At 38.7% G+C, this 19,175-nt stretch overlaps 1 protein-coding gene across 1 annotated transcript; it reads right to left on the bottom strand.

Annotated features, from left to right (window-relative positions):
• Positions 1-7,780: 7,780 nt before the first annotated feature.
• LOC104912373 (sulfotransferase 6B1-like) lies at positions 7,781-15,329 on the bottom strand. Its single transcript, XM_010715885.4, has 6 exons — positions 15,112-15,329; positions 14,050-14,234; positions 13,323-13,449; positions 10,770-10,864; positions 10,423-10,609; positions 7,781-9,356 (listed from the first exon to the last, which is right to left on the bottom strand). The coding sequence occupies exons 1-6, from the start codon at positions 15,254-15,256 to the stop codon at positions 9,238-9,240; spliced, it is 858 nt and encodes a 285-aa protein (XP_010714187.1). The 5' UTR covers positions 15,257-15,329; the 3' UTR covers positions 7,781-9,237.
• Positions 15,330-19,175: the final 3,846 nt, after the last annotated feature.

Here is a 19,175-nt window from a genome sequence, read left to right as displayed (position 1 = left end):
TACACAGTTCATGTCAAGATCAATAATAATAGTTAATAATTTTATTTTACGTTTCTCAACATAAGATTTCCTGTAACTCTTTCCAAAATAAGATCTACTGATTTACTGCTTTTTGTTGATGAACTTTGTGTTTATTTCCCTTTCCAAAGCAAAATTTTAAGTTGAAAAATCTTTTTTTTTACCTTACTGCCTGTAGCAGTAAGGTAAGTAGGTGAATGGTTGAAAAGTGAATTAGTTGCACTATTGCCCTTTTCAGTTATCAGTTAAATAATTCCTTTCATTGAGTTTAGGGCTCTGCACTAGATAAATTCCATGGATAACAAGAGCACCATATTTTGGACAGAACTATGAACTTTGGTGAAGGTCGATGCGTCATTTTACTCACATAAACAATGTCATAAATTGTAGAAGTCCAGATCATTTGAACAGTTCAGTTTAATAACGTCATTTAAATTGGCCAAGTTCCTATTTACTTCACCTTGTCATGGTGAAGTGTCAAGGAACTTACTGACTTTGTGTTCAAGGACAGTTTCCTGTGAATAAATAGATCTAGAGTTGCGATGAACTTGGCTCCCATTCCTTTTATGTAAGAGAAAGCAAAAGCATGACTAAGTGCAACTGTAATAGAAGTAAGAGTTGTCTACTACGTGTAGGTTTCTGTTTAAATCAAGAGCTCTTCTAATGATTCAGCTACTTGCTGAATGTACCGCAAATGCTTTGCCAAATCTCTGCATCTAATAAAAATAAATGCAGAAAGTGTAATGAGCAGAAAGAAATGGTAGCTGATACGTGTTTTCACTTTGGCAAATTCCTTTGAGAAAAATCTGATATAAGTTTTAATTGGACATGTCGGAAGACACCGTGCAATAAAAGAACTCTAGAGAAATTTTACGAAATAAAAGCAGTCTGAGGATATAGGAGGCAAAATCCACTGCCTGAAAGGTTCTGATTTGTAATGCTCTACATTGGAATATAGGGAAAGCCTGACTATGAAACTAGAATGTCCCAAGAGATGCTTCGATTGCTCTATTTTTATGGAAGCTCCTCAATCATATGGAGGGTTTAGGTGTAACAGAATAGTAGAGATTGAGATGATGAATTTTAGCATGAAAGGAAATTCTGAGCCAATCTTGAAAGATGTACCATTTTCTGACTCTTTTTCCACTACATGCCCTGGCACTGGAGTTCCCTTTCACCTGAGGTGTGTAGTTCACTTAGACTAGATTTCAGTGGTCATTTTTGTTACAGTGAACTAATTTTGGAATAATGTTGCTTCAGTCATTAGACTTGAAAAAATAAGTGCACATTTGTTTTTTCAAATTGTCTTCAAAAATCAATTAGAAGTCTGTTAAGAAGATATTTCCCCCAACTTTTAGCTAATATAGGATATTTATCATAATTGTGACAACTTACAAGGATAAACTATGTAATAATTTATATTAGGCTATTTTAAAAATGTAGCCAATTAAATGAAATTTGAATTAATTTTCTTTAGCTCTTTGAATAAGAATGGTCACAGAGTGATTTGTATACCACAACTTGTACGCTTCCAAGACTATGCGACATGAATTTACCCTGTGAAAATAGACAAATTTAAGTGATGCCTAAATTAATCACACAGTGCATAGTCAGCCAGTATCTTTATCCTTATCCGCTGTTGGAGATAAACCTTCAGTGTTTGTGTCTGTATTATCCCATTATATAAACTTAACCTTCACTTGCACAACGTTCTTGTTGAAAAAAAATGGTTTTGGTGCACTGTGAAATGTGTAGCTGTGAAGGGTAGGATTCATCTCTCTGTTTTCTGAGCTGTCACAGCCACCTCTGACATTCTATGGCAGGATTCTTGTGCAACGAGCAGCATGTGCTGAGGATTTTTTGACAGAATGTTCTCAGGAAACTCTGCTTTTGAGTAGGTCTCAAGAGCTCCGCTGTTTTTGACAGGTTGCTCTTGCCAGGAGTTCTAAGCAGAGGCAGAAGGATGGACAATAACACACTATTACTGTTCCTTAACCTCTGTTGAGGGGTAGAGATAAGTTATCCTTCAACCTGCTATGGACTCCATTCTTTTGGTCTGGTCTTTGCCCTGTTCAGTATATGTCTCTCTCAAGTTCTGTGCTATTTCCTGCACAGCAATCCAGTGTGTTCTGACTTGAGTTCATTTTCAGATCAATATGAATCACGTAAATCTCAGCCTGGTGTGTTCAGAGAGATTGCATAATATTTCAAGTTCATAATACTTTTAGACTTCAAGCACACAGTATTTAAATGGCTTTTCCAGTGTCCATGTGGGAAAGCTCGCTTTTTCTTTTTAATATATAATATGTTTTCTGTTAATATTCTCTTTAAGAATTATTTCCTGTTTCCAGAAATACAGGATACCCAGCAGGAGTAATTATCCTAAATGTCAGTGTTACAAGAACAATAATAAGACACATCCAGTGGAGCAAAATCACTCAACTGTGCATGAACCCATGAGTTTTTAGGAATGATTAGAAAAATGGTTTAGAGCAAAAGGACAGAAATCATCATTCCACTGTATTAATCAGTGATTTTAATGTATCCCGAATACTGTGTATTTGGTTTCCTACATATTAGAAAAGTTGTAAAACTGAAGGTTTGTATGAGGGTAAAATAGGTGATAAAAGGACGAAATCAGCTTCTGTGTGAGCAATAGTCAAGTAAGAATTCTTCACTTTGGAAAGCTGACTGAAGGGAGTTATGTTACACATCCATAAAATTAAGAGGAACAGGGAAAGACTATTCAAGAAATGAAGACTGACCAAAAGTAACTGCCCAAGAAACTTAAATTTACCATGTTGTGTTTGTCAACTCTTTCTAGTTTTCCCATGATCTCCAAACATCTGCAGCTCATGGATCTCTGAAGCTGGATGTGGCTTTCAGGAACTCAGTAATCCTCAGCACTCTTCAAACAGCCTTTGTCCTTGTGTTCCATGTGTCTGAAACATGATATGTTTCCTCAGGATCTGAACCTTGGTTTCTTCCTCTTGTTTCTTGCGTGGGAGGCTCCCAAGTGCGTTTTTATTCTTATTTCACAATATGTATCACTGGTTCATTCTGAAGTAGCAATGCATACCTCTGACACAGTAAGGAAAAGAACATGGCATTACTATTACTGCTAGGAATCGATCATCTAATCTTCAAAACAACTTAATAAAATAAAGCAAAATTGAACACAGAAACTGTAAGAATGTGATGACATCAGCTAAATCCATCAGTCATAGACACGGTAAATTGCATAGAAAGTTCTCAAATAAAATGTAATTGGAGGTTGGAAAAACATTCAGGAGAGTATCATGGTATCATGTGCTTGTCCTGTTCATGTACACTTGCAGACAAGTTTCTAGTTTAAACTGACAGACATCTGACCTAGCATGGTTACTCACACTGAAGTTGTATGTAGAGATAGTGAAGGGTTACATCCCCAGAGAGACCACTGTAGTTGTAGTCCGTTTAAGAGCTTAGCTACTTTTATTCTCCCACCTTTTTTCCCTTATTACATCTTACCCACAGCAATGCACCCTTAGCTTGAAAGCTTGGAAGGGGACATGTCACCACTGGATCCTTTTTATCAGCAATGCCCAGCCAAGGTGGTGCAACTGATTCCATGAAGCCAGGTCCAAAAACCTTGTGAATGGGATGGATTAATGATGTAAATGGATATTAAAAGTCTCCACTCATTTGACTTAATAAACCTAAAGACTTTTTCAAAGTATTTATTGTGATCTGTTCTTGGATTTGATTCTACGAATGCTGCTGTATGTTCTCTTAAAGGATATGGAGCTACACTTGAATGAGACAAGAGCATGAAGGGTTCTTTAGCTGAATTTGATGACTTGCAAACAAATTCTAGTTCTAGCTTGCCACATCTGCACATTTACATAGTTATTTCTTTGTGCAGTCTTGTAAAAAAACTGAGCTGACATCAAGCCATGCTTCACTTCTTGCTCTGGTTTGCTTAATACACAGCCAGGTTTGTATCATCTTGCCAGTTAGCACCTTGCAGCTAATAAAAGAGTAAGGCTCCCCAGGTTTCTTGCTTGTGTGTTTAGAGAGCAACGCATTTGATTTATAATGAAAGTTAAGAGATTTGGGGGGCTTTCAAGGTAAGGTTGCTGGCAGTGACAATATAGAGAATAACAAGCTAACTAGATCTGTGCCTTGCACAATATGCTGCAGGTTACTGATGCCTCTGCCAAGAAGCAAGGTAACAGTCTAGGCTGCTCCAGCTAAGTTGCTGTCATTGGTGTCTGAGCTGGCTAGCAGTGATACATGACCGACTTCATGCTGCACTTCATTCACCTGCCAATGAAGTCCTACTGTGCCATTTTTTTATTGTAAGGTAGGTAAATTTATCCAGCAGGCAATGCTGCAACTAATTCCTCATCCCTCTTAAGCAGTTAGGTAAGCAGCTGCAATTGAATAGCAGTGATACCGCCTGACTGTTGGATTAAGTCTAGGTAGTTCACCAAGGTCATAAATGACAAAAAAACAACAGACCCCAGTTATTCTTTGTTACAATGCAAAGTCTTACAGACAGAAAAGGAAAATCTGTTTTTATTTCTCTTGGCCATTAATATTTGCTTACATGCCTACAGTTTGTCGTACCCCCCACCACTTTGTGTAGATTCTCAGTGGTTACAGACTGACCATCCCCAGACACATTCTTGCAGACGTGGCAATGAGAAACAAGGATATTGTAAGCAGGCTGTGCATCAGGACTGTCACTGAGTACCTGGAAATTGACTGGCCTGCTCCCCTCAGACCTCTGCCTGGTTCCCTTCATAGACCGTTTCTGCTTTTGAGCTTCATGGAGACCTGTGCAAATTAACTCCCATCCTGGTGCAGGGGTTTGCAACTAAGTCACTGCAGTCGATAGATGTCAGCGAAGAACAAATGCTGCGTCCCTTCCTGCCGGCAGAGCTTGCTGGATGGACGGCTGCAGAGCCCGTGCTGGAGCAGACACCTGTCTGGCACTCAGGGGCTGCAGGCAGTTTCCAAGAAGGCTATTTCTCCACTCAGCGCTGGCCTGTAGAATCAATAAGCCTTCAAAAGAGGCACGTCAGTGTAATTCGTGACTCCGTGCTTTCCCGTCGCTCTGGCTTTCCCTCGAGCAGCTGTCGGTGCTCTCCGGGCCACAAGGTGCCGCCGCTCCCCCATGCTCCGCCTGTTCCCAGCGGCCCAAGCACAGCCCGCTCAGTCACTGTGCCGTGTTACGGCCTGTCCGCTGGGGCACGCAGGGCTGGGGGAAAAAATGAGGACCGTCTTCTAACAAAGCCGCTAGGAAAGTTACTGCAGAATTATCTCGTAGTTGTTGGTTGCGTCAAGAAAGAAAGCTGTTTGTGGTCACCTGCGAGGCTGGGAGTGACATGGCTGTGAACAGTCCTTTCCTCCCTCTCTGAATGTCTTCTTTCAGCAACAAACTTCATCCCCACGCTTGGCCCTTTCTGTAAGGCTTGATTCCCTCCCTTCGTGTCCCCAGTAGTCTTCACAGCTAGAGTGTCGTTGGCTCTTCGTGATTTGTGTCTGAATCTTTTCTCTCATCTATCTGTTGATTGTGAGGAAAATTCCATGAAGATTCCTTGTTGTCCACCATGTTTACTTTTCTAGATGACAAATGGATACAAGTACACAATTGTTTTGATCCTCTGAGCATCTCTGCCTTGTCTAAACCCAGTGCATGTACCCACCGAGTGCAAGGTCCTTCATCTGGGTCAGGACAATCCCAAGCACAGATACAGTTTGGGTAGAGAATGGATTGAGAAGAGCCCTGAAAAGAAGGATTTGAGAGCGTCAGTTGATGAAAGATTCAGCGTGAGCTGGCAGTGTGTGCTTGCAGCCCAGAAGGCCAAGCATATTTTGGGTTACATTAAGAGAAGTGTGAGCAGCAGGTCAAGGGAGGGGATTCTGCCCCTCTATTTTGCTCTCATGAGACCCCACCTGGAGTACTGCGTCCAGTTCTGCGGCCCCCAACACAAGGAAGACATGTTGGCTGTTGGAGCAGGTCCAGAGGAGGGACACAAAGATGATCGAGGGCTGGAGCACCTCCTCTACAAGAACAGGCTGAGAGAGCTGGGGCTTTTCAGCCTGGAGAAGAGAGGGCTGCAAGGAGACTTTACAGCAGCCTTCCAGTACCTGAAGGGGGCCTACAGGAAAGCTGGGGAAGGACTTTTTGTAGAAAATCTGTGTGAAATCTGGAATCTGTGTGTTGCTCTCCCTCTCGTTAGCCATTCAAGTGGTCTTGCTCTTGTTTTCATCTGACACAAAGGCCAGGTAAGCCTGGCTAGCAAGCAAAGCAAGCTAACTTTAACAAGAGCAGGTATAATCCTCACTTCTTGGCTCTGATGGCATAAATTTTTAATACTGTCCTCACCAATTAAATCAATCTTCAGAAGAGCCCTTTCTCTGCTGAAATATATTACCCAAATAGGAAAACCATATTGTAACCATTGTAATAGAGATTTCACAGGTCTTGTTTCTCCCAGAGTTACTGTGGTCTAGGTTCATTTTGGAGCAGTATTTTTCTATTTCTCTCTCTCCAAAAAGTTCTAAATGTGCTAGGAAAAAGAAAAGAAAAAGAAAAACAGAAAAGGAAGCAAAAATTTACAGTGTCTTACTATGGAAGTTTTGAAGATTTTAGAACATCTCCACAGCTGACCAAAATGAGAAGTGGAAGCAGATTGACGATTCTTTAAAAAATTCAGCTTGAATTGGGGATGGAATGTTACAGCCATCATAAGAGGAGTGGGAATAAAAGTAGGAAGAGCAAAGCAAAGAAGATGAAAGAAATAGTAAACATAGCAACTGCTGAGATGCCCTGGCTGCCAGCAGATGCCATACCCCCATCCTTCAGTAAGTGCCCAGCCCAGCTGCCTGGATCTCTGACATAGGCCAACTTTGCTGCACTGCGTGGTGCAGCCTGTTATGCCTAGGACTGACCTGCTAGCAGGAGCTTTCTTAGACAAACAGCTTGCTTTCTCAGGCTATCACTCATGGCCAGCCAGTTGCTGCACTCTATGTCGATACTGGCTGCATTCTCTGACTAGAGTAAAATTGTGTTTAAAGTACCTGGAAATGAAAAATGCTATAGAATTACAAGGTGTTTCTGAAAGAGACTTTATTTTAAATGTCCATTTAGCTCTGAAATGCAATGCTGGGGATCAAGCAGCAAGCAAACTGCTCATTGCTTTGTATAATGGTATCCCTTCAGCCATTCAGGACTATATGCTTTAGCCCTCTCTCTAATCCAGATGTCATGTCCACACCCTGTCCCTTTCTGCACAGTATGGTATTGTGAGCACATGCATGAATGCTATGTAAAACTATACAAATCAGTATGGCTCCTGCTGCCTCATTCTGCCAGCCCAAATCAAAAGCTTCCTTCACTTCTCCGTTGCTTTCCTTCCCTTCAGTTAATTGTGTGAGTTGATGTTTGGATTTCTTTATTCCTCCTTTTCAAGTAGATCTTGAATTCAGATGGGGGAAAAGCTTTTGTGGACCTTTGTCTGTGTCTCAGAAGTCCTACTAACATTCTTATTCCCTTTCCTCAAATGCTGTGTGACCTTTAAAATCATTGCCATACTCAGTTAATAAACACATCTACATTAGCTGATCTCTTTCCATTTATTAAAAGTGGAAGAAGGACACCTGAAAGGCATCCAAGGATAATAATTGTTCATGACATTTTAAAAAGAGAAAGATTTTAGTATCAGAGGAGCAAACCAGCACAAACAAGCTTCTGGTTTCCAAATGGGTTGTTAGCATAAAACAGAGCTCAGAGCAGCATCTGCCTTGAATTGGGTTGAACTCGTATATGGAAATGGAGTGTTGCTAAATAGGCTTACCTCTCACTTATGTCCTCAGCATGTAACTACCTGTATCATTCATGCAGATGCACACCAGTCAGTATTGATGTTACCTTCTGCAAACAAAGTGTGAATTGAAAGAGCTGTGTGTCTAGAGAAAGCGTGAATTGTTCACTATCAATAAGGTCTTACCACAACTTTTCAGAAACAGCTCATCCAAAAGATGAGCAAAGCACAGAGGAATCGGAACAAAGTAACAGTGCTTGTCTGCATGAGTTTCTTTTCAGACAGTTTTTGCTGGGAATTATGTGGTTGGTGAGAGCTAGGTAGGAAGCAGAGTACTTAACGCTAGCCTGCACAGCAAATTGAAGGTGCAGACAGAAACCACATCACTCAGTAAATCAGAAGAAATGTTTTCACTCTGTTCCCAGAATACTCCCTAGATGTGAACACAGACTGTTGGTTCTTAGAATACCTGTCTTATCGGGGCTGGGTAAACATGTCTTGTTTGCTTTAAAGTGACTCCATATACTGCTCTATTTGCCACAGTGAAACTATTGTATTCTACTGAGCAAGGGCAGTGAAATAAAAGAGTTTCATCAAAACACTGGAAATAGGCATTTTACAGGAAGAAAGCAGAATGAAAAAACTTATAATGCTGAAATCTGCATGAATTGATATCAGTTTCATTTAAAATACAGATATTATACAATATCTAATAGAAATAAGTTACAACAGAGAAGCACATACCGTTACAAAAAACAAGCAAATCAAACAAAACAAACCAAAATTTTATACACAAACTTAACTGCAAATCTTCAAATGTACTGCTACGTTTTTCAATTCTAGCATCAATAACAAAGTCTGATAAAATAGGCACTTTCCAAATCACAGTAGATGAGGAAGGGGTTCAGTCTAGGGTTAAATAGTTGTTTTTTATTACGTGTTTTTAGACATACAGATTATTACAGGATTTTTTTTCTTAATATTTAGGTAAAATTTTTAAACCAGATCCAAGAAGTCCATTTGTATACACCTAGAGCAAAAAATAAATAAATGTTGAAGTAGATTTAGTTGTAAAAAAAAAAATGGGTCTGACACCTGGCTATAAAACCATGTAAATCTGCCCTCTGATTGAGTTCAGTTCCAGCATTGTGCCAGAATTTTCCTGTCCCCAAATCTCTATTTTACAAGCCTTCTCCACATTTCCATTGTTTGACTATGTGAAAAATAAGGCTGATAGATAAATTTATGTAAACAAGGTAAATGAACGTGGTCAGTGCTTCTTACGTCTTCATGGCATCAGTTCCAAGAGCAGCTGTTTTTCTTTGAACTTCTTTTAGCTCTCATCCAGATTTTCCCAACAATGTCTCTGGCTGCATTTTTGGTAAGTGTTGTTCTTCCCACGAATTTAGAATTCATAGGTGAGATGTTTTGCCATTTTGCTGAGTTTCATTTTCTCACTGAATACTTCATCAAACTGTAAGTTCTGTTTTGGAGTGAAATGGTTCTTCCAGTCACCAACAGTACCTGGAGGAGCAGGGACAGTAAACGAACAGTGAATCAGGCAATATAGAGCAATGAAACAAATCAAAGGCAGACCAGTTTTATTAATGCTGCACTTGGCACAAATTGTTATTGTATTATCAACCGTAGTCTCTGTGATATGTCGTGATAGGTCATGATTATGAGTAATTATTTTATTGATTTGGTGAGACTTTGATGGGAGACGCTGAATCATCATCCATATTAAGCCCTAAGGCTTGTTTCTCATAATGTGTCACCTGGCAGTGCCAGCAATACTAAGAGGCACAATGAAGAGTAACAACTTTTCAGGATGGAAATAGAGCTCTTGCTCATCTCAGCAGAGGCATCTCGCCTCATCTTAGATGCTTGCTGTTAAAGGTCTCTATCTGGACTCTTTTAGTAGAGGCAAATAGTTGCTAGCTGAAATTCATCTCACCCTTATCAGCATATAACCCAGTAGCAAGAAAACAGCTCCTCTGCATGTTTTTTAAGTCACATATGAGCTACGAACTGCTGAAGGTTTTACTGCAGATCTCAGTTTGGCCAAGAACTTAAGGTGATCTGTTAGGTCACAGGATGATTTGAGTCATTTATTCTTCTGTTGTCATTGTCAGCATATTTCTTTTTGGGAACATTTCAGTAAGATAACAGGGAGTACAGAGGATAAAGGCTACCAGCAGACTCCTTCCTAAGAAATGCACCTTTTCCATTCTAGCAGACCAAGTGACCTTCACTGGTAATTCGAGAGGAGACACATAGAGGCTTGTGAGAGACTGACGGTAAACTTTAGGTACAAAAATGCAGATAAAGAGTAATGTTCTGTGAACTTTCCTTTAAGCTCCAAAGCTCATACAGAGCAAACACTTAAGAACCCCCTCCATGTTTCTCTAGCATAAGCATGCATTTTCAACTGAAGAACTTAGAGAATGTTTTTTTTCAAAAGGCTTCAAATTGGAGAATCCAATTGATGTTTCCTGGGAGTGACTCAAAATGTCTTCAAAATTATCTAGGCTTCTGTTGGATAATTGCCAGTTGATGATTCTGTATTAAGTCAGGACAATAAACTTACCTTTTCGGAAAATTAGCTTCCTGTTGGATGTCAGGGCACAGACGGTGTGACTGGGGTCACTGTTTTCTTTTTCTGTGTCCTTTTTCATCTCTGAGAAGGATGATTTCTTGCAGATATCTTGGATGTCTTCATCACCAATGCTTATACCCAGGAATATGCTGATTTCCTTCACAATCTTAGGGAGATTCTGAGATACAGGAAGAATAAAGTTTTTATATTTCTGAGTGATAATTAGACTTTCCTTTGGCATGGAAATTATTATTTTCATTAGAATTTCCTCCTTGATATTTTGATTATTTCTATTTATCAGCAATTCATTCTAAAACAGGAACAGAGTGCATATTTACCTTTTTCATGTCTTCATAGAACAAAAACAGTATATTTTTGTCATTTTTATGTTCTTCCCAACTTAGGAAATGGTCAAACCAGGATCCACAGACCACTGAAAAGAAAACCCATAGAGATTCATGTATGCTTGATTAATAAATAATTCCATATCTCACAAATTTTTAGGGGAATGGTTCCTTCTTGGTATGCACCCTATGTTCCTCTAAATCTGATTAAATTCTTTTTGTGAAGTGATTCAAAATTACCATTCCTGTTGGATTTTTTTTTTAAATATCAAAGTGACATTATTATGGAACATAGTGCCACAGTAGAAATAAATCCAAATCTAGGGACAGGCCTGTAGTGAAGGCAAATGTATGGGCACAACAAGATCTGAGCATCTCAGCAAATATCTGTCGGTCTGTGGTCAAAATAATAATTAAAAAACCCTAGGAAAATAAACTAGGAAATGAATGTATTGTAAGTATAAGTATGACACTAGGAAACAAAATTAGGAGTCTGTTAAACGGAGCACACTATTGCTCTAGCAGAGGAGAATTATGTATATTTTCAAAAGTTAAGGAAGAATTGATAGAAAAATTATTTATTATAAAAATACATCAGGCAGCCAACCACACAGGTAACTCATGGCTTTATAATTGACTCACAGTACTTGCTTTGTCTGAATGCTCCCTTTGCTGAATAATAGGAAGACAGCTAAATTTCAGCTTTATTTTTAAAAAGCAATTCTGACTCCTCTGGTTCAAAGATGAGACTGCCTGCATTGACAAATGAGCTGAAAGCCTCCTCCAGGATAATGAGCACTTCATGGACAGAGCAATTGTGAACTGCGACCTTGCATTATACTTTTACCATAAAAGTAAAATATTTAAGTATCATAAAGGACATCATTTTGTTTGCAAACCTTGAGATGTATTAGGTATTTTGCTGAATGCTTCAGCCTGTATCCACCTGCTGCCAGAAAACCCTGTCTAATTGCAGAGCACCAGTGCACCACAATGTGCAATTAAAGCCTGCTAAAGCCCACTGGGGATGTGCTCAACAAATGCACCTGCTTCCCCTTAGCCCACATCTGTGCAAGTGCCCAATCCTAAGAAATGGGCAGGCTTCCAGAGTCACAGAGTCTACACATAGATTTGGAGTATCTGCTGCTTTTCTTTCCTGTTTCTATCAGGATGATAACCTATTTATCAGGACAAGTGTCCAAAGAAACCAAAATTGCCTATTTAAAAAAAAAAAAAAAAAAAAGGAACAATGATTTTTAGATCCTGTAAGCTCTCAGACTATAAGACCACTATTGTCTCTGCTGTTCTTGAGCTATTACTCCGTGGGTTCATGCTATAGGGGTGAGCCATCCTGCCTCCAATACCTGAAAGTCAGAGACCCTTTTGGCTTTGGGGGTACAGCAAACAGTTTTAGAGACAGCATCCCTTTTCTCTGGGTGTCCTCACCGTTGTTCTCAACTTAACTCTGTTCTCTCTTAACTCTGCAAGTATACTGCAGGATCCGAGCCAAGCAACACAATCTTTGTATGTTTCTATTAAGAGCAAAAATGACAACCTCTCTCCCAGTATCACCTCTTACATAAATCTGTGTTGTAACCAACATAGTTATCTTTTTGTACCATGCATAAGCACACTGAAAACAGCAGAAGACTATTAATTCACAGACAAATGGGAGCTGCTTTTAAAATTTCGTATTATCCTCTTCTTTTTTTAACTAATTGATGTTCAGGGGTGTTACTAAACAAGCAAAGATCCTGCACATCACCGAAGCATGTGTCTTAGGGCTGCTCTGAACTAGAAACACAGGATCCACAAATCAGCAGAAAATACAGACTGACTTCCGGAGCCTTGATATAAGCTGACAAGGACTGCACTGGCAGCTTGCTTTGATATTTTTCAAGCTTGTCTATCATTGTTGCTGTTATCATCACTGTGGGTGTATGGTAGGAATGTCCTCATGTCCTCAAAGGAGTAATAAAACACTAAAAATGGGAGTGGATAACCAGAATATAGTCCTGTTGTCAGCTTCCTTGCCACTGCTGCCACTCACACAAATCTCACTCATGTCCTTGGTCTTTGGACCCCAGGACTTAGACAACGTATCAGGCAGAGTGTGTTCAGAGGTGCTTATGAAAGCGTCTAGACTCCCTTTGAAGGGTCACCCAAGACCACTTTCAAGATGAAGGCACTAAGCCTGTAAACTTAGGCTCTCTGAGCAGCCTGGAGACAACCTCCATGTGTGCCACCTGCCCTTCTGCAGGACACTAAGCCATATATTGCCCTCTGGGCATCTTCAAACAATGTCTACTCCATCAGCCTGCAGCCACCTGTCAAAATACACCCTTGAAAGGCTGAAGACAGTATCCTATTACTTGTTCTTAGTTTAGCATCTTGGAAAAATAATAAATCTAAGGATGTGTGAATTAGGAGTTCAGCAAGGAGCTTTCACATAATTAATATTTCTTAACTGTTTCTATTTAGAATAATAATATAATATTAACAATAGTAATATGAGCTGAAGGAAGAAAATGTAACACCTATCCTTACCATCTCCTTTTAAGAACAAGTCAAGGAAAGCAGTCCAGGTATCTACAGTGGGAAGGTTTGGATTCTCTCGGTAGTAATGATACATGGAAACTGCAGTATCTTTTGGATTTCTGATGATATAGATCATCTGTAAATGAAGATGATATGGTTATTAATGTTGATGTCCTGTCTATTTTGTAGGAGCTGTGTGCATAAATGTGGCATTTTCACATGTGGTTCCAGTGTCAAAACTCTTTCCTTCAGGATTGGTCCATCGTTAATGACTGTGGCATTAAGATAGAAATTTATTTGTTCCCGTTTAAGCAGAAATAAACAGTGGTTAGCAAACACTATTTTGTAGACAAAGGTATGTTTCCTACCGATGGAAAATGATTATACTTTATGAAAGAGACGGTTTTCTTTTAACTCCTGAGTAAAACTAACTCCCATACCTAACATATAAAACCATTCACTTCTTCACATTCACACAACAGCTGCAGAATGTCAATTTTTGCCTTTCATTGAAATTAGACTTGCCCCAAAAGTCTGGATTTGGATAATCCTGAATCTTAGAACTTCTAACATAAAATCTGAGGCCCAGAGCTGATTTTTATGAGCCTCTCATGTACACAGCAAACCACCTCTGGAAACTGTAAGTCATTTTAAAGTGTTTAAGGATCAACAAGACGGAATAGATGCCTAACAGACATTTACTATATCTTACAGCTTTTATAACTTTTTGACTTACCTTGCATTTTTTATTCTTAAAATGTTGAGGCAGCATGTTGTAGTCTAAGTGTGTTGGGATGATTCTCTTTGACGACAGTTGATTCAGTTCCTCCAGTTTGGACATGTCTCCAAGTTCAATGGGAGTTGTTAATGTAACGGGAGTATTGTAAAGCTTTGTTATGACTCCTGCAAGCCAGTGAGTGCCTTCAGAAAGTTAGTTTTAAGGAAAAAAAGAAAGAAGAAGAGAAAGGAAGGAAGATTTGTTAATGAGAAAATATATGGAACGTGCAGTCCGCATGTGAGAATAGTTCGTTAAACCCCAAGATTCAAGAAACTATGTAATTGAGTACTCCTATTGGCTCTAGATCCATAAATACTGGAAAAATTGTTGTTGTGTCTGAATTACGAACTCTCTAAAAAGCACTGATATTTGTATCAAAACAAACTCATTAGATACATGGAATAAAATTCAGACTGCTTGTTTGCTGAGATAATTATATTATTTCTGTTGTTTATTTAGAAATTATCTGTTTTTTAGGGATGGAGGGAGAGAATCATTATAATAACTGTGGCTACTGGGAAGATAACTAATTGAGCTTCCACCCTGGTGTGAGTTTCTGTGTGTGAGAGAACTGGGGAGAGAAGGAAGAAGAAGTATCTACAAGTATCTACAGACAAGAGCCATAAAAATCACTTAATACACCTCTTCACTTGCTCATAATTAAATGCATAAGGTCCTCAGGAAAATTCTTTGAGTATATATTTTACTTACAAGAAACAAATATTTATTTGCTTTTGAATATATAGAACATCTGACAGTATTTTGTATTACAGAATCAAAATTTATTTAAACAAATAGAGGTTTTTTTTTGGTGTTGCACTTGCTCTGGTTTGTTGTTTTGTTTTTTTCTTTTAATTTGTTTTGTTATTTTAATACTGACTGAGAGCATAACATACCCACATATTCAAACATCCTTCCCTGTTTGTTTTTTTTTACAGACACTTCACAAGTAAGTTAAGCAGAGAACATGAAATGAACTATTGACACATCTTGCAGTTAACATATAGAAGTAGAACTTACCAGATTTGGGGTAGGAAACCAAAAGGATGTCATCTTCTCTAGCATCAAAAGCATCCAAGGAATTTAAAAGCTCTGGAGAAGACCTGATGGTAAAGGAAATCCCCTTAAACTTGTGAATGAGTTCTGCCTCACTGAGGTTGGACATGTTTGCTTAAGCCTACGATTCCTGCAAATCAGATAGCAGTGAAATGACGAGAGGGTTTAAGAGTAACCTGTAGGTCAGATGGTCTGAAGTAACAAATTGAGGCCAGCAATACAAACCTCATGCTTATATAGTTTGCTGTGCATACTGGAATCTCACAGATATCGATTTTTCAAGTTAGCTGATAAAGGCAACTGAAATATTAGAGGTCATTTGATAAATAACAGAAATGCAGTGTCATCAAAAATGTGTGTCGTCATTTATTAGCTTTCCAGAGAAGGCAAAGGAGTGATAGTCATATTATATTAACTGTGGAAAATGTCAGATTGATCATTTTATGTTGTCATAAAATAGGATCAGTATGATTCAACAACTTATATAAGGGCTGCTCAGAAAGTAATGCCTCCTGTTTTATGATGTCCCACAACATCAGGAGTGGATGTTGGTGCAATAGCATTACAGGCTGAACCTCCCCACTGATATCTGATTACATTTTGTTGCTGTGTGACAGATGATAACAGGGGGGCGGGGCAGTCTGACAAAATGGCATCTGACATGGAAGCCTGTATGAAGCAGAGGGTTGTCACTGAATTCTTCCATGAGAAAAAAATGTCACCTATTGCCATTCATTGACACTTGCTGAAATTTTAGGAGACCAAACAGTGGATGTGAGTGCAGTGATGAGGTGGGTGATGCATTTCAGCAGTGGTGACAGCAATAGTGGGTAACTTCCACTGGTACAGGTTTTTATGAATGCAGCATGCAGGCCTTTATTCATCACTGGCAAAAATGTATAGCTATTGCTGATGACTATGCTCCAAAATAGTGTTTTGTAGCTGAGAATTTGCTATATCAAATAGTGTTATTGTGCTCTTCGTTGTAGTTTCCATCGAAATAAATAGGAGGCAATCTATGTACTTTATTGGAAGCAGTGTTTTATGTGAATGAAATACTTTGGGTTCTCATTTTATCATGTATGCAGTGGCCTGTATTTTCAAAACTGTAAGTTGATTCCAAATGCTTCAGAGATGTCAAGGAACTAATTTTCTGAACATCTCAGAATTTCAGCCTGAGACATCTTAAAAACAGAGTTATTCCTGAGGCACAATCATTTTCTGAGCTGTCATATCCATAAGAGGAGTGGGTTTTATCCTGTATGTTTTATGACTAGGAGTGGTTGAAGTTTTTTAAATCTTTCCACAGAAAATGCAGATTCATCAAAATAAAGGCACTTGCAAGAAAGATGTAGTTCTCAATTCACTGCCCATTATGCATTGTATTTTTTTTTTAAGTTTGAATCTGCAGAAATCGTCATGAGTGTTTTTCCACCTGAAAGCTCCATGTTTGATCAAAATTACCTTAAGAAATGTGAATGAATCACATGAAAATAAATAGCTCAAATCTCAATAAAAGTATCTTAGAGTATTTAATATTTCAAATTTCATTTTCATTGACATACATTAATCTTTTCTGGTGTGATGTCAGGACCTACAGTCTTCAATTTTCTGGATTTCTTTTTGTGGTTTTGTAGTTTGTTTTTCCCTAAGTCTCAAAAATTTCCCGGAATAGGAAGAACAGTTGTAAACTGGCCTTCAATCATCTTTATGTTATTTTCATCAACCATTCTGTGACTTCACTGTTCCCATTGAAAATCTCCTACAAGATATCCTGCTGAGGTCCTTCAGTGTATTCAACTGAAGTTGAGAACCTGCGTGTAAATCTTGGTCTTTTTTTTCTTAAACAATAAACCAAACCTTCAGAAATTTCCTGATCCTTGTTTTGTGATAAATAACTACTTAGGTTTAATCATTGCTGCTGACTGCCATACGTACTGAGAATGAAATGGAGATGATGGACATGTCTTTCCAAGGAACACTTGATCCACTGAAATTACAGACAAGGTGTAAGGAATGTTACCAAATTCCGCTTGTTTCTAATTAAATGTCCAGGGGAAAAAAAAACAAAAACAAAAAACAAAAAACAATTCAAAACAAAACAAAACAAAAACAGAATATGAATGATTTGTTTTTCCTTCTTGGCAATATTGCCAGCCTACCAGTCAAAGATAAGTCAAGAAGCCTATATATTCTCACCTGTTTTGCCAATAAACTGGTCTTAAACAGGTACAGCCTATAAAACGTGCTTTGTATCATCAGTAAACTCAGTCCTGCAGGGCCAGCATGGATCAGAATCATGTCAGTTATGTTCTGGAGATGTGTGCCCTACCACTATGGATGAGAAGAGAGACAGGGAAATCTTTCAGGAGGTAGTTAATGAATTGTTCATTGGGACATCTCCAGCTAGGTACTTTGAATAGGTACTCATATTTCTGAGGAAGATGGACCACTGCATAATGTCCCAGCCCTTTCTACTGGAAAAATGAAAGGCATGAAAAACACATGGACATTGATGCTTAGATAGATAGAGTTTGAAGGATCTCTCAGTGGTGACAAACTCAATGTTTTTTCCTTGTTTTTTGATCTGAAGACCTAAGTTACTACTGCTTTGCACTTTATGGTCTAAATCTTGAAAATATATTTTCTGTCAACAGATTTCACTTTGGGTACTTCAGTGCGCAAAATAATTTTGGAGGCATAATGAATTTTGTTTCTGTGCATTAGTCTGAACTTCTGAGAGATTTCTACAGTTATTTTGCAGTCATACTTCACATGCATTTAGTGTAGGTTAAGAGAACTAAATTACCTGACCTAGCAAAAATAAGCTCACTGTAAAATATATTACTTATTTACTATGTATTTTCCATTTAATTTCTTCATATGTTTTTATTAAGCTCTGAGTCAGGACATTTGCCTAATCTAATCCTTGGAGCCTAATTAATCATTCACAAAGGAAATGACCAAGGTGTAAAACAGAAGCAATACAGTAGCATGGCAAATTCCAATTCTTTTACTTCATCTAAATTGCTTCTTATACTAGCTTCTGTTTTTAGCATCCATATAAATCCATGGGGAAATCAGTGCTCCTTAACAAATCTTGCCTATGCTTAGAAATAAGGCCTATTCTGGGAAGTGTGCATGATCTTGAATGCAGTAATTTAAATAAAAAGAGAGTACTCAGCACCTTGCAGGATTGCATGCAAACTTCCGCTTTCTGCGTTAATGTAACAGAAAGAGAGAGTGGGTTTGAAAAATATGAAACCAAGTTCTCCCTCCAGCTTTCACTATCTCTTTAGTCTGTATTACAACCCAAAATATAGACTACCGCTGACACATTTGGAGCCAGATGAACACAGGCATGGCAAGCTAGTACTAAAAAATTCCTCCACAGACTCTGAATAACTTCTCTTAACTGAGCATTGTTCTTCTGTGCTTTGGCACTGCTATTGATGAAGATGGAGCACACATTTTATCAGCAGGGTTTCATAGAGATCTGCTTTCATTATAGCAGTCTTGAATCTGGAGTTTGAGGAAAATATGGCTTGGTAGGTGAACACTGCACTCCTGGGCCATGTCCGCCTCTGTATCAGACTTACTTTATGCCGTCTGTATCCTTGTTATGGTGAGTGACTTCATTCCATTTTCTTGAACAACACAAAAATTGAGCTGCTTCTACCTTGTCACCTTCACATCAAGCTCACCGTTCTCTTTCCAGTTTGATAAAAAGCAGCAGCATTTTCATCTCCTTTAATTTCAGATCTCTCTACTGAGGCCAGTCACAACATTGATCCCCTTCAAATACGTCTCAGGTGGTAGTACTGAGGGAAATAAGTGATGTTGTCAAAAATATGCAGGTGAAATCAATTGTGTTGGTTACCTGACCTAAAGCCGTGTAATACAATACTGTCATTTTGATGAATGAATGGAGAGGCAGAAGAGACTTTGGCAATTGATGCACCTTGTGTTGTTCCCAGCTGTCAGGTGATGTGACTTAGTCAAAACTACTTCATCCAGAGGGCATTTCA

Source organism: Meleagris gallopavo, chromosome 1 (genome assembly GCF_905368555.1).
Source record: "Meleagris gallopavo chromosome 1, MGAL_WU_HG_1.1, whole genome shotgun sequence".
Taxonomy (NCBI): domain Eukaryota; kingdom Metazoa; phylum Chordata; class Aves; order Galliformes; family Phasianidae; genus Meleagris; species Meleagris gallopavo.
Note: the sequence above shows the minus strand (reverse complement) of the source record. Positions and strands in the feature narration are given on the sequence as shown.

Coding starts and splice junctions, on each gene's coding strand:
- LOC104912373 (XM_010715885.4), bottom strand. CDS start 15,256: ATGTCCAACCTCAGTGAGGCAGAACTCATTCACAAGTTTAAGGGGATT. Junction 14,235..15,111: donor GGTTTCCTACCCCAAATCTG/GTAAGTTCTACT, acceptor AACTTTCTGAAG/GCACTCACTGGCTTGCAGGA. Junction 9,357..10,422: donor GAAGCTAATTTTCCGAAAAG/GTAAGTTTATTG, acceptor CTGCTCCTCCAG/GTACTGTTGGTGACTGGAAG.